The 12,588-nt window shown below is 40.8% G+C and overlaps 3 protein-coding genes across 3 annotated transcripts in view; 2 read left to right on the top strand and 1 right to left on the bottom strand.

Moving 5' to 3' along the window:
* The window catches only part of tpp1 (tripeptidyl peptidase I), a 7,081-nt gene extending 1,033 nt beyond the window's left edge, over positions 1 to 6,048 (top strand). Inside the window, exons 3-13 of the mRNA XM_035673576.1 lie at positions 182 to 321; positions 583 to 733; positions 1,167 to 1,288; positions 1,401 to 1,573; positions 1,703 to 1,901; positions 1,983 to 2,171; positions 2,806 to 2,878; positions 2,977 to 3,097; positions 3,181 to 3,342; positions 3,829 to 3,954; positions 4,498 to 6,048. Of these exons, the coding sequence (XP_035529469.1) occupies positions 182 to 321; positions 583 to 733; positions 1,167 to 1,288; positions 1,401 to 1,573; positions 1,703 to 1,901; positions 1,983 to 2,171; positions 2,806 to 2,878; positions 2,977 to 3,097; positions 3,181 to 3,342; positions 3,829 to 3,954; positions 4,498 to 4,638 (1,597 nt within the window). The 3' untranslated portion in view covers positions 4,639 to 6,048. The remainder of the gene's footprint in view (positions 1 to 181; positions 322 to 582; positions 734 to 1,166; positions 1,289 to 1,400; positions 1,574 to 1,702; positions 1,902 to 1,982; positions 2,172 to 2,805; positions 2,879 to 2,976; positions 3,098 to 3,180; positions 3,343 to 3,828; positions 3,955 to 4,497) is intronic.
* Positions 6,049 to 6,396: 348 nt separating this feature from the next.
* Positions 6,397 to 10,550, bottom strand: yy1a (YY1 transcription factor a). The gene is made up of 5 exons (XM_035673577.1): positions 9,917 to 10,550; positions 8,735 to 8,885; positions 7,890 to 7,950; positions 7,474 to 7,632; positions 6,397 to 7,260 (listed from the first exon to the last, which is right to left on the bottom strand). The coding sequence occupies exons 1-5, from the start codon at positions 10,416 to 10,418 to the stop codon at positions 7,078 to 7,080; spliced, it is 1,056 nt and encodes a 351-aa protein (XP_035529470.1). The 5' UTR covers positions 10,419 to 10,550; the 3' UTR covers positions 6,397 to 7,077.
* A 1,089-nt stretch (positions 10,551 to 11,639) lies between these two features.
* degs2 (delta(4)-desaturase, sphingolipid 2) overlaps positions 11,640 to 12,588 on the top strand; it is a 5,067-nt gene continuing 4,118 nt past the window's right edge. Inside the window, exon 1 of the mRNA XM_035674060.1 lies at positions 11,640 to 11,741. Within this exon, the coding sequence (XP_035529953.1) occupies positions 11,660 to 11,741 (82 nt within the window). The 5' untranslated portion in view covers positions 11,640 to 11,659. The remainder of the gene's footprint in view (positions 11,742 to 12,588) is intronic.

The raw sequence follows: 12,588 nt of genomic DNA, 5'->3' as shown, positions 1-12,588 counted from the left end.
TAAACCTTGTTAAGATCTCATGAACTGCAGCACAGACGGATACAGAATTAGTCAAATAAACCTGATACAGTTTGGTAAAAACTGCTCAGATTACAGTGACGTTTTCTGAAGGTTAAGTTCAACAGGTATGTTGAGTGGCTTCAGTAAAAGAGCATGAACTGTTTTTTTCCTCTTTCCCCAGGATACCAGAGGATTGGACTCACGTTGGCCGGGTCAACCCCACAGAGGAACTGGAGCTGATCTTTGCCCTGAAGCAGCAAAATGTTAACCTACTGGAGGAAACACTCAGTCTGTTGTCGGACCCTGACTCAGCATCATATGGTCTGTCTGATGATTGCAGGTTGTCCTTAAATAACCCTGAACATCTAGGATGTAAAAATAAAGATCTGCACACACTTGTTGAGCTAAGGTCCTCAGTGGGTTTTGTGTCCCCTTTGTTCTAATTCTGTCCTTAACATATCACAGGGATATGAACTGTTCTCACATGACAGTTTAAAAACAGCCTTTACTGATGCTCTCTCAACTTTGACCTCTGTTCTATCCGACATACAGAGTGACAGAGGCCTGTTTTGTCTTCCGCAGGTAAACACCTCACCCTGGAGGAAGTGTCCTCCCTCGTGCGCCCGTCTGAACTGACCCAGAAGGTGGTGCGTCACTGGCTGCAGAGCCATGGGATTACAAACTGCCTAACTGTTCGCACTCAGGACTTTTTACAGTGCACCATGACTGCAGAGTAAGCATATCTTTTTTTTGTTCTGCTTACTCGACAGTTTTCTTTTTTTTTTCTTGCTCGTGACACAGTTAAGACACAAAAAAGCACACTTTATGCTCAAGTTCCCTCTGTGTGTAAACCATACGGTTATATGTTGTAAGATGGTTCCTCTTTTTGTAGTTATTGGTCAAAATCAAACATTCAGCTACAGGCTTTTGAAATTCAGAAATCTAGGCTACAGTTATGGCTGTGGTTATTTGAGCTTAAAAACCCCCACCCCATGATAACAGTTTCACTTCTACCACTACCAGGAAGTGAACTGAACCTCTGGAAAAACTTACTTGGAGTTGTCAGTTTTGCATACAAGGCAAAGTGTTTCTTAAATACTTAAGATTGTTTGTGGACTGTTAGATATTCAAACTGTGGTTGTTGTTGGTTGTTTTTGTGTATTAAGGGCTGCAGAGACACTGCTTCCAGGCAGTAAGTTTCACCGTTACACCAGAGACGGGCAGTCTCTATTGAGGTCTTCAGCTCCGTACTCTGTTCACGATGACGTTCACCAGCACCTGGACTTTGGTGAGAATCATTTCTGTAGCTGTAAAATGTTCAGCTGTATGTGATCGCTGTATATTTCAGTTAAGATCCATACTAACATTGCTTTATGGATTTTCTTTGTGTGCATCCACAGTTGGAGGGCTTCATCGCCTTCCTCCTAAAGGGCTGCAGGACTCCTCCAACAGGAAGCAAAAGTCTAAGGCAGGGGTGCACCTGGGGGTGACTCCCGCCATATTGAGGGCCCGTTATAACCTGACAGCAACTGATGTGGGAACAGCTCAAAACAACAGTCAGGCTGTAGCTCAGGTGTGACCATCTCAGACTAACGTCATAATAAAAAGGGTTGCTGTGAGAGACATGTACATCATCTCCGACTCTATAATCCACCATAACTTGGTGTACTTTCTCACTCTAGCTAGCTGTTTTCTCTTTTAGTTCTTGGAGCAGTACTACAGCCCTGCAGACCTGGCTGAGTTCATGAGCATGTATGGCAGGAGCTTCCAGCATCACTCTCAGGTGGACCGGGTTGTGGGCACTCAGGGAGCGGGAAAGGCTGGTCTGGAGGCCAGTCTGGACATAGAGTACATCATGAGCACAGGGGCAAACATCTCCACATGGGTCTTCACCAATCCAGGTCTGTATGAGAGACTGAGGCTTTGTGTGTGTGTGGAGCGCTGAAAGGAAAATCACAAACCATTTCTTCATTGTTGTTCAGGGCGTCACGAGTCCCAGGAGCCTTTCCTCCAGTGGATGGTTTTGCTTAGCAACATGTCTGACCTGCCCTGGGTTCACACCATCAGCTATGGAGACGATGAAGACAGCCTGTCTACTGCATACATGATGCGCATCAACACAGAGTTTATGAAGGCTGGCGTCAGGGGAATCTCTTTGCTCTTTGCATCTGGTCAGTGAAGAGGAACTGTGCCTCATGCCTTGTACTTTCAGCACAGGATGACTCACAAACATTCACAAACACCTAATCTATACTTCATCAGCAAAATATGAGTCAGTGAGCAAGTCTTTGTTTGTCTACAGGACAGATTCAGCCTGTTTTTTATCTTTTGAACATGTGATTTGTCACTCCTGTTGCATGCAATGACTGTGACCTCTCACTTGTTTCTTGTTCAGTTTTTAATCCAACTAGTATGGCCAGTAAATAACAAGTTCCTGTTTTCAGTGGTATTGGAGACAAGACAATACTTGAACAAATGGGAACTGTAAGCTGTAACTTACTGTAGCTGTAATTTTTGGAACAGCCTGAGAGAGCTGATGAAAAGCGTGTCAACTTACTGTGGTTTGGCTCCATTCTTATTGTCAGATCACTTTCTCACTTGAAACATGATTACACTACTATTGTGTTGAAGAAACTCCCACAATCCGGAAAAACGCGTTACGTTTTGGCCCGAAGTGTCTTGCATAACAATCCTCAAAGACTGCCAGTTGTCAGTTAGATATGCTGCATGATTACCTGTTCTATCATCTTTAGTATTTTATTTTATTTTTTTTAAATTATGATTTATTTATTTTTTCATGTTCAGGTGACAGCGGTGCCGGCTGCAGACATTTGGGTAAAGAACAAAACTCCTTCAGGCCAAGTTTTCCTGCCTCAAGGTAAAACACTTCTACTTTTTCTTTCTCGACTCAAGTGTCCTAGTCTCAAAAGGTTTAGGAAGACCTCTAACGGTCCATGTCCCACTTCCTGTTCCCAGCCCATATGTGACTACAGTAGGAGGAACCTCATTCAAGAACCCATTTAAGGTCACATATGAAGTCACAGATTACATCAGTGGAGGAGGCTTCAGCAACGTCTTCAAGATGCCTGACTACCAGGTGATCATGTGGGGTCATCAGCTCTTTTAATGCTCAATTATTGTGAACCGTGTCATTGATGTTGTGTATTTGTGTTCCTATAGGCCAGTGCAGTGGATGCGTATATGAAGACCGTCGCAGCAACCCTCCCTCCTCAGTCATATTACAATACCAGTGGCAGGGCCTATCCAGACATGGCTGCCCTGTCTGATAATTACTGGGTGGTCATCAATAGAGTGCCCGTCCCCTGGGTGTCTGGGACTTCGGTAAAATATGTCAAACTTTAATATACTTTTTGGTGAACAGAGAATTGACAGTGTGACAGAACAGATGCAGTGAAATCTGAGGACAAAACCAAGCTGTACAAAAGCTAAACAAGACACATGGATAATTAAATCAAAACGCAGAGGCCCTGTTGCTTTTACCTTACAAACTAGATGTTGGGCCAATCCGTATGGCTGCTGGAGCACGCTGGGCCTCTAGACCCAACAGCTAGCAGCCGAAAGGGGTCTGGTGCCTTGTCTGCCATGTTGCACCCATTAAGCTACTCTTAAAAGTTGTAGCAACAAAGTAAAGTATTAGTGAAGATGGTAAAGGTTGCAGAAAAATCACACTTCATTTTAATAAGAGTGATATTAGTGTGTGTGTGTGTATATGTGTGTGTGTGTGTGTGTGTATGTGTATATGTGTACATACATACACACAGATTCCTTTTACTATTTGCTCACTTTATCGATTGATCTCCCTTCTAGGCATCAACCCCTGTGGTCGGAGGCATGCTGTCTCTCATCAATGATAAGCGGCTGCTAAAGGGCCTGCCTGTCCTGGGCTTCCTCAACCCTCGCCTCTACAAACTCAAAGGACAGGCCCTATTTGATGTAAGTCGAGCTGTTTTTCAGTTAAACCTTGAAGTTTGTTTTTAGACTGGATTTTATGTAGCAATCTCACATTGTCATGATCATGATCTCGCTTTGCTGAGATGTGTTCTGTTACACTTAGTGGCCAATCTGCACCCGTCATAAATTCTACAATACATTTGTATTGTATGTGTATGTAATATATGTTTATTACTGATCAGTCGTAGTTAAAGACAATGGACTACATTATATTAAGAGGTGCTTCTAATTTTTGGTCACTATTTATATACATGAGGGCGAGAATATTAGTCAATGTTGTTCTAGACTGCATAGCTGACAGTGGCCACTGAGTATTGTGTAAGTGAAAATTGCATAACCCAAGCAGTCAAATTGTAGAACTTGAATTCCTTCTTGAGGCACGCTGTCCCAAACCCTACTGTAAGTTGGAGCATTACGTTTGTACATTCAGTTAGGCGTTATGTTAAAAGACAGTAGAAAGAACCTTTCTGCAACACATCTTGTTATCATGGTCTGGTTCCTAAATGCCATGCTTTTTGTCTCCAGGTGACTGAAGGCTGTCACCTGGGCTGTCTGGACGAGCAGGTTCAGGGTAAAGGTTTCTGTGCTGCACCATCGTGGGACCCCGTTACAGGCTGGGGGACGCCAAACTACCCCGCACTGCTGGCTGCACTGCTGGCTAAGTGAAAGTAGCAGTGTCTGCCCTGAGAGCAAGTACTTTACACACATCCAAACTCTTGACCAAAGGCAGGTTGGTGAAATGGAGGGAAAACTGCCTACAGTTTAGATGTATGCCTCTTTATTCAGTTCATTTGATGTTGAAAGGCTGTGTTCAGTCCAGTCTTCAGGAATGGTTTCTATCTGCCGTCAACCCATCCATCCACTTATGGCTATGCTTGACTCATTTATCAGTGTATTTTAATTTCTCTAAAAAGGCTTTAAACTGTTTCCTCAAATACTTTAAGGTCAGGGAGTGTGGTGGTTTTTATTTTTGATGCTCTTTTAAAACTACAGGTAGATTCATGCCACTAGATACACAGCAAAAGACAGTGTGGGTAAAGTGGTTGCTATGCATAAAGAACATAAACATACTAAATATACACACCAATCACTTCTTAGATGTACAAATAGGCCTGTTTGAATTCTTACATCACTAATGTCTATTATGTTAGATGTCAATCAAAAATACCAGATGCAATAATTTCACCACATCAAAAGCAATTCAGCATGTAGTCTGATACAGGTTTGGTTTGTAGTATGACTGAGATGTCTGTTTGCCATACTAATCTTCAGGGATGAGCTAGGTGTTGCATGCAATTTCAAAAATGTTGCTCATGTCTTTGTAATAATACAGGGACATACAGTATGTGGTGTTAAGATTTACAGACCTTGATTTTACTCTGGTTTGTTCCCGTTTGCTCTGCGGCTATGAAATGCACTAATGTGGGTTCAAAGTGATTCAGCAATTCTACCCACCAGCATTGTTGCACTTGGTTGAAGGATATTTAAAAAAAAACATGTAAATCTTCAAATCAGATGTGAGAGAGGCTGCGTTGTCTTTGACTTTATTAAAGCTGGATTTTTGCTATGAAGTGTCAGTTGGTTGTTCAAGAGTGTGAACGCTGTAGAGAATGTACCAAATGCTTAGAGTGATGTGTTGTACAAAATGTAATGCTAAATCAACTGCCAAACACTTCCTCGTTCCCACTTCTAAATTGTTTTTGGATTTCAGCAATTGACCTGTTTTCACCATCAACATAATTGTCAGATTAATTAAGTTATTAAATAATTGAGTTGCTGCCCTAAATTGATATTGCTATTTTTACTTGACTGTAAAACCTTGTTACAGTTGATCGCAGCTGGCAACGTGACATTCGATGAAACCTTTGATTTTTCGCTGCAAATTGTGACACTCCCTCTTGTTTGTTTTCTCTTTGGGTCTCATATCAGACACAATGAGCAGTGTGTTCAAATCATTGTCACAGAATTTATCAGCTGTAAGGTGTCTTTGAAGCAGCTTAATTTAAGTTTGAAGACATGATACAACTGTCAAATATGTATATGCACTGAAAAATAAAAGAAACAGAATTTGTTTCACGTCTGTTTTTCCAAGAGTATTTCTCCAAACAACCATCAACCTGCTGAAGCAACCTCAAATACCGGGGACACATTCTGTCAACATTAAACTGCATGTGATGCTTGGTGAACTTCAAGAGAACAGCTACTTTTTTGAAACAATTTTTATTGCCCTATTGTAATTCTTTAACAGTGATGTGAACATCAATCACATCCATTGACTCTAGGGACTCAAACCTGCATCACTTCAGTTTTTGAGCCAGCCCTGTATGTCTTTAAATGATACTAAAAATATGATCATAATAAACAAAATTATATTTTAGGTTGACTTAATTGTAAGAGGACAAATGACACTTTTTGTACTGGTAGTGCAAGGGGGAAAACATTTTAATCAGTGATCACTATTGAAAATCACATGTCTACTATCTACATGATTCTGATATTGCCTTGTACAAAATGAAAATATGCAAAGACCCCCCCAGTCCCCCCACGAAACACTCATATGAAGGGCTAAGGGGGAGGTAAAACAAACTGTGAAACCTCTTCCATGAAGAGCTACAGGGACAATCTGACTACATACATTACCACAGAGCTTATGTCAAACAGTGTACAATATGCACACTTAGGGGGGGAAAGTACAAAATTGAAAAGGTGTCACTGCTGAGGATCGATGCAAATTTGACATCTTTTGAAAAACTTTAACTGGCTGTGCTAAGGTATAAATAAGTTTTTAGGTGCAGATCCATGAATTAACATCTTCACAAGAAGAAACCGTAAATTGTTCCATCCAGGTAGCGCCAAAGTAGGGTAGGATGCCTGAGGGGGTCGGGGTTCTCACCAGTTCCTTGTTCAAACCTCCATATGTATATCAAAAAGTTTGAGAAAAAGTCATTTCTCTGTTTAAACCTTTACCTAGAGATGATACAAAGGGGACTTCTTATCTCACAACAAAGCAGGCCACGGGACATAAGTTTGTCAAGGAGCAGAGATGCAGGTCAAGTCCTCCAGTGTACGCTCACGTCATTGATGTTAGCCAGGTTCGGGGCCAATTCACTGGTTGTTTTTGGCTTTGGCGTGTGTGAGGATGTGAGACTTCAGGTTAGTTGACTGGGCAAATTTTTTGTTGCAGCCATCAAAGGGGCACACATACGGGCGGTCTCCAGTGTGAATACGCACATGTGTGCGCAAGTTAAAGTCCAGGGAGAACCTCTTGCCACAGCCCTCAAATGTGCACTGGAGACGAGAGAGATTGAGTTAAACGGGCTGAATGTCTCAGCCTGGCTCACAGAAACTGATATCACAGCATGCATTTGAGATGACAATGGCAAGGTTTATATGGAACTGCTCTGACACAATGCCAGTTGGGCAAAGTTTACATTTCTTTCTAATAAAGCAAAGTCAAATTTTACAGTTTTCTCCTGACTCACAGGCAGCGAAGGAACTCACCTGGAAAGGTTTCTCTCCTGTGTGTACGAGTTGATGCCTCTTCAGTTTTGAACTCTCAACAAAGGCTTTGCCACACTCTGCACAGACGTGCACGCGAGGCCCATGGGTATGCAAGTGCTTTCTCATCGCTGAGTTGTCCCTGAACATCTTGGTGCATCCCTTAGAGGGAGAGAAATGGGATGAAGTTAACCACTCGGGAAATATTCACTTTACAGCGTAGCTTTAGCAACTGAATCACGGCAGCTCAGAATGCTTAAGTGTTCCTAATATCAGTGTAATTAATATATCCATGTCCTCAGTACGGTAATGTCAATAGTAAATACATACAGTACAACTGAGAAAGTTTATGTTCATGCATTTACCCTTCATCTTTTCCACAGTGCTGTGTAAACTGGTGTAATAAACACTGCACTTACTTTGTGTGGACAGGCTATCGTCCTGGGTGCATCGTCTTCTTTTACTTTTCTTGGCTTCATTCTGCAACAGAAATAAAAGTCACTATAGACTGTTCACATAACCATCAACACTCCTAACAGACAAACACTAAGATTTGTTTACTTTAAGAAATCACTCTTGATATAAACTTGTATGCTGTTCAAAGCAGCAATGGTTTAAGCATATGAAAGGCAATACTTCTTTCACTTTTGTACTATCACAGTTTTTAATAATGTTCTGTTAACTGGTCGTTAGTTAAGCAAACTAATTTCTCCTTTGAAAATGGTTGTATGAATATATTTCTTTTGTTACGGCTCATTGAATTTGCCTCGCCATTACTTGTGGATGGTTCACGTATCTCTTGGTTATTTGATCTTCTTTTTAGAAATAGATATAAAGTAGTAGTACAAAATAAGTTATTTGATTCATTTAGAAATAAAAAACATTAAAATTGAAATACAGGCTATTTTTCTTCAGGAATCAGCTAAGTATTAAAAAAAAGTTTTTTATTTTTCTATTTCATTTAAAAAAAAATTATATATATATAAAAAATAAATAATAACAATACAAAATAAAATCACTACAAAAGAAACAATAAATCATGTGTTTTCATATATTCACAGAAATCTGATGTGATTATTTGAGTCAGCCACTTACAGCATCATTTTCTTTAAAACTGATCACGTTCAACAAAACTTCACTGAATCATCATGTGTAATATAATGGGAGAAATGATTCCTTTAATGCGAGTCTTCATCTTACAGTCACTTTGCAGAAGATACACTGACCCTGGGTAAACATAAACATCAACAACATCACCACATACCGTGCAAACTCTGCCAGCTGTTTGGGGTCTGACAGGTCGATGCCTGGGATGCCTCCAGGAGGAAGCTTCTTCCCTGTCATGTATTCCGAGTAATCTGGAGGAGAGTTTTCACCCGTGATTTGCTCCTCATGGTCTATGTCCTTCTTGTCATCTGAATGAGAGGGACGGATGTGTTGATCATTAAAACAGTACCAGAACATGTGAACGAATTGATTAAAACCACTTTGAGCTCAACCATTATCTCCTGACACACTCTACTGTTACTCATTTACTACTAACAAAAAAGATGTGACAGAAAGCACAGGTTATGGCTCGAAGGTCTGTATTGAACAGGCTTACTTTGTAGACATAGAAACCCAATATGTCAGGGTTTTTTATACGGGGGGGAATACAGAAGTTTAAAGATTTTTTTTTTTTTACGATTTCTTATTATGGACTATATTTTCCATGTAACGCCACATACAATCTCACCTCACTGAAACTAGCTTTAATTGTGCGAAACGACACAAGGAAGATCCACGCTGCCATGTTTACAAACATGAACATTTCAAATATTCAAATTTTGACCACTGCAAGTAAACAAAACATTTTGTATTATTTTTCACAGAACTTTTTAAACCAAACAATATTTATATATAAAGTCACAACGATAAAAAAAAAAAAAAACGTGTCTAAATTAAACATATATCTGTTCTAATCCGATGCACAGCACGAAAAAAAAAAAAAAAATCAGAGGAACTACTTTTCGACACAGACTCTAGTTCGCTTGAACCGTATGCACATATAAGGTGTGTTTAAAGCCTCGGAAGTGTAAAGTATGAGGGGTTCCTGAAGGCACCACCGCCGTTACAGCCGAACTGAACTGCGCCACAGCGGCCTAGCGGAGCCAGCTGCACTCGCTCCCACTCTCGCCGCCATCTTCGTCGGCCAAATAAACGCCATTTTTTCGGGCCGCCATACTTTCTAGACCGGGGAAATATGGCGGCGCCCATCGACACATAAAACATGGCTTCCCATAAAAACAAAAACATTTCAAATGAAGTTTAAGTGGCTCAGAGTTTTGGAAATAATTCCTACTTTGGCGGAGGACAAGGCCCCGACTGGGCCCAGTCACACGGCACACACGCTGAGAACAAAGCGAGGAACCAGCTTGCAGGAATTCACACAGGACTCTGAACTTACCCGATGCCCACATAGTAACCGAAAACTCCCCCTCCAAAGTCTTTATCTGGACCTGCTTCTGTTCCCATTTTCTGCCCATTTCTCCTCCGCTCAGGTAGCTCTTTTTGCCCGCTTTCTTTCCGCTTCCAGCCTTCTTCATCCGGCCTGTCGACGAGCTTTTCCCGGCGACAGTAACGAGAGTCTGTTCGATAAAGTCCTCCTCCACTGCGGGCACCGGGATGAGGATCTGGTCCTCAAACCCGTCGTCCGTGTGCAGTTCAGAGTCATCCTCGCCCACCACCTCCTCTCTCGTCTGCACCAGAATCACCTCTTGGTGCGGGTGAATCGAGTTTGGATCATCCGTGTCAAGAGGCTGTAAGGCGATCATAGGCTGGTGTTCACCGTCGTCTCCAACAACTGTTGTCTCGATTGTCTCTACTTCGATTTCGTGCAGTTCCACTATCTCGGCCGGCATTTCTGACCCGTCCGTTCCTATGTACAGCGTGTCCCCCGATGCCATCATTAATGTTGTATTTCCTCCTACTTGTATGGTATATATTTTTTTTTTGTACACTCTCGCTTTCCCTCCTGTCTACACAGCCTTCCTCCTCCCTCTTCGAAAACAACTCTACACTACTGTACTCTCGTCGCCACAATGCTCCAGTTTTGAAGTCTCGCGTGATTTGGACTAAAGAGTTCCCCCAGTCTGTGGTTAAAATGTGGAACATAACCTGCAGCTTTTATTGCTTTACAGTATAAGTTATTACCATGAGGATATTGAAGTAAATTTAAATGTGTATGGCAACAGTTATTTATAGGAAACATTTAATCATAATTTATGAATGAATGCTTCTAAATAACAAACTCAAAGTAATGAGGATAAAATGAGGACATAGCCTACTTGAACTGTGTATAGTAACATGAATGTATTGCAAATTAAAGTTGCATTAGATATTTTGTATTACTAAATAACATGGCGACTATTTGTTTTATTATTTGATTAACTTCTTGGTCTATAAAGTGAAAATAGTTTGATGATCATTTCCGAGAGGATTTTCCCAAGGTGACACATTCAAATTGCTGTTTTTGTCAGAGCAACAATTCCAAACCATATATACATATATATATAATATAAATATATATTACCATTTATATATATAAATGTATATATAATCAACTTATCAAGGCTGCAAATCAATAGGCTACACTTTTCTTAAGCCTATGCAGAAAGACAACTCAGGAAAACTCCTATCATATGGTGGTAATGGTAAGAACTACAGCATGTTGAAGGTTCTCAAGAGTGAAATCATATTATATATCTGCATCACTTATAATGTAATAATTATTAGATAATTCCACTGATATTTAGCAGGTTCTTGTGTTACATGCTGGGATGGGGATGAACAGCCTACAACAAGGTGGTCTTGGTCACATTATAGTGCAAATTGCTTAGACTGTAATTTTCTTTTTGAATGTTTCTTTTGCAGTGCTTTAGCTTTAGTATCCCTCTAACTATATAATAAAATAAATAACGTAAAGATCCAGTTGATCTAGAGAGCATAAGGTTGCACAGATTTCAGCAGGTGACACTGTCCTGCTCCACTTCGTCCCTCCTCCAGCCCCCGGGGAGGGAGGGGCTAGTGATCACACCTTTTGCACCTTCAGCCTACAACCTGTGTTGGTGGGTGTGCCCCGATACTGTGCAAGTTTGATGACACACAAAACGCCACAGAGTCGGCGCTCTCATTCTCAGTGAGGACAGTCATGGGGAAGACAGGTGGAAGGGACGACTTTGAATGGGTCTACAATGACCAGCCCCACACTTCAAGAAGAAAAGAAATCCTGGGTAAGACATTTAAAAGAATTTAAAAAAAAAAAACTGTTAAAGGAGAAATTAGGAGGAGAAATTAAATGTCGGGTTAGTTTGTGTTGAATCGTGAGTGTCTTCTTCTGACCACAGCCTACTTATAAAGTCGTTGCCAGCCGGTTAAACCTGTTTACTAGCTGTTGCTTAACCTACCAGACTACAAACTATGCAGGAGAAATGTGGCATGTCTCTAAAGATAAAAACAGCTTTGAATAATTCACTTACAAATACTACTATAAAAGTACAGTAATTCCCATTAAAATGTGGAATATTTGAAAGCATATAATATTAAAGGGTGTGTCTCACGTTGACTTAAACCTGGGAGTATTTACCGATGTTTGCGCACAGACGTTTTATAAGAAAAAAACACACTTATCTTTAGAAAGAGGGAGTGGGAGCAGCCCAGATAGTCAATTGAATTAGTAACCCACGTTACAGTAAAATGCATGATGTTAAAGTCTAGATAACTACAGGAGGAACTGTGACTATTAATCACCAGATGATTTACTGAGTTTTTCTTGAGGGAAAAAAAAGCTAATGATCTTTTCGCGTAAACCCATCTGCCTCTCAGTCATCTTTTTATCTGACCTGTGAGACAATAACAGCATATTGATAGCAGGTGCAGCTGACAATGCCCTTGCTTGCTACATAACAAGACACAGTCGCCCACGACAAACACAGATGCAATACTATGCATGGAGTGAGAAGAAAGGCTGTGTGAGAGTCAGGGGATCAGTGAGGATCCCTGAAAGAATAAACATTGTTAACCAAAACCGCCTTAAACCACAGCTGTAATCATTAATGTGGGAGAATATCTGTCTGATAT

Source organism: Morone saxatilis, unplaced genomic scaffold (genome assembly GCF_004916995.1).
Source record: "Morone saxatilis isolate NCDOM2014 unplaced genomic scaffold, NCSU_SB_2.0 Contig3, whole genome shotgun sequence".
NCBI classification, from domain to species: Eukaryota; Metazoa; Chordata; class Actinopteri; family Moronidae; genus Morone; species Morone saxatilis.
Note: the sequence above shows the minus strand (reverse complement) of the source record. Positions and strands in the feature narration are given on the sequence as shown.

Bases quoted from the DNA above. Each gene is read 5' to 3' on its own strand.
- yy1a (XM_035673577.1), bottom strand. From the start codon at position 10,418: ATGATGGCATCGGGGGACACGCTGTACATAGGAACGGACGGGTCAGAA. The intron at 7,951-8,734 runs GTATGTGGTGAT...TTTCTGTTGCAG, and splicing joins CAGCTGGCAGAGTTTGCACG to AATGAAGCCAAGAAAAGTAA. The intron at 7,261-7,473 runs GTGAGTTCCTTC...TCTCGTCTCCAG, and splicing joins CAGGAGAGAAACCTTTCCAG to TGCACATTTGAGGGCTGTGG.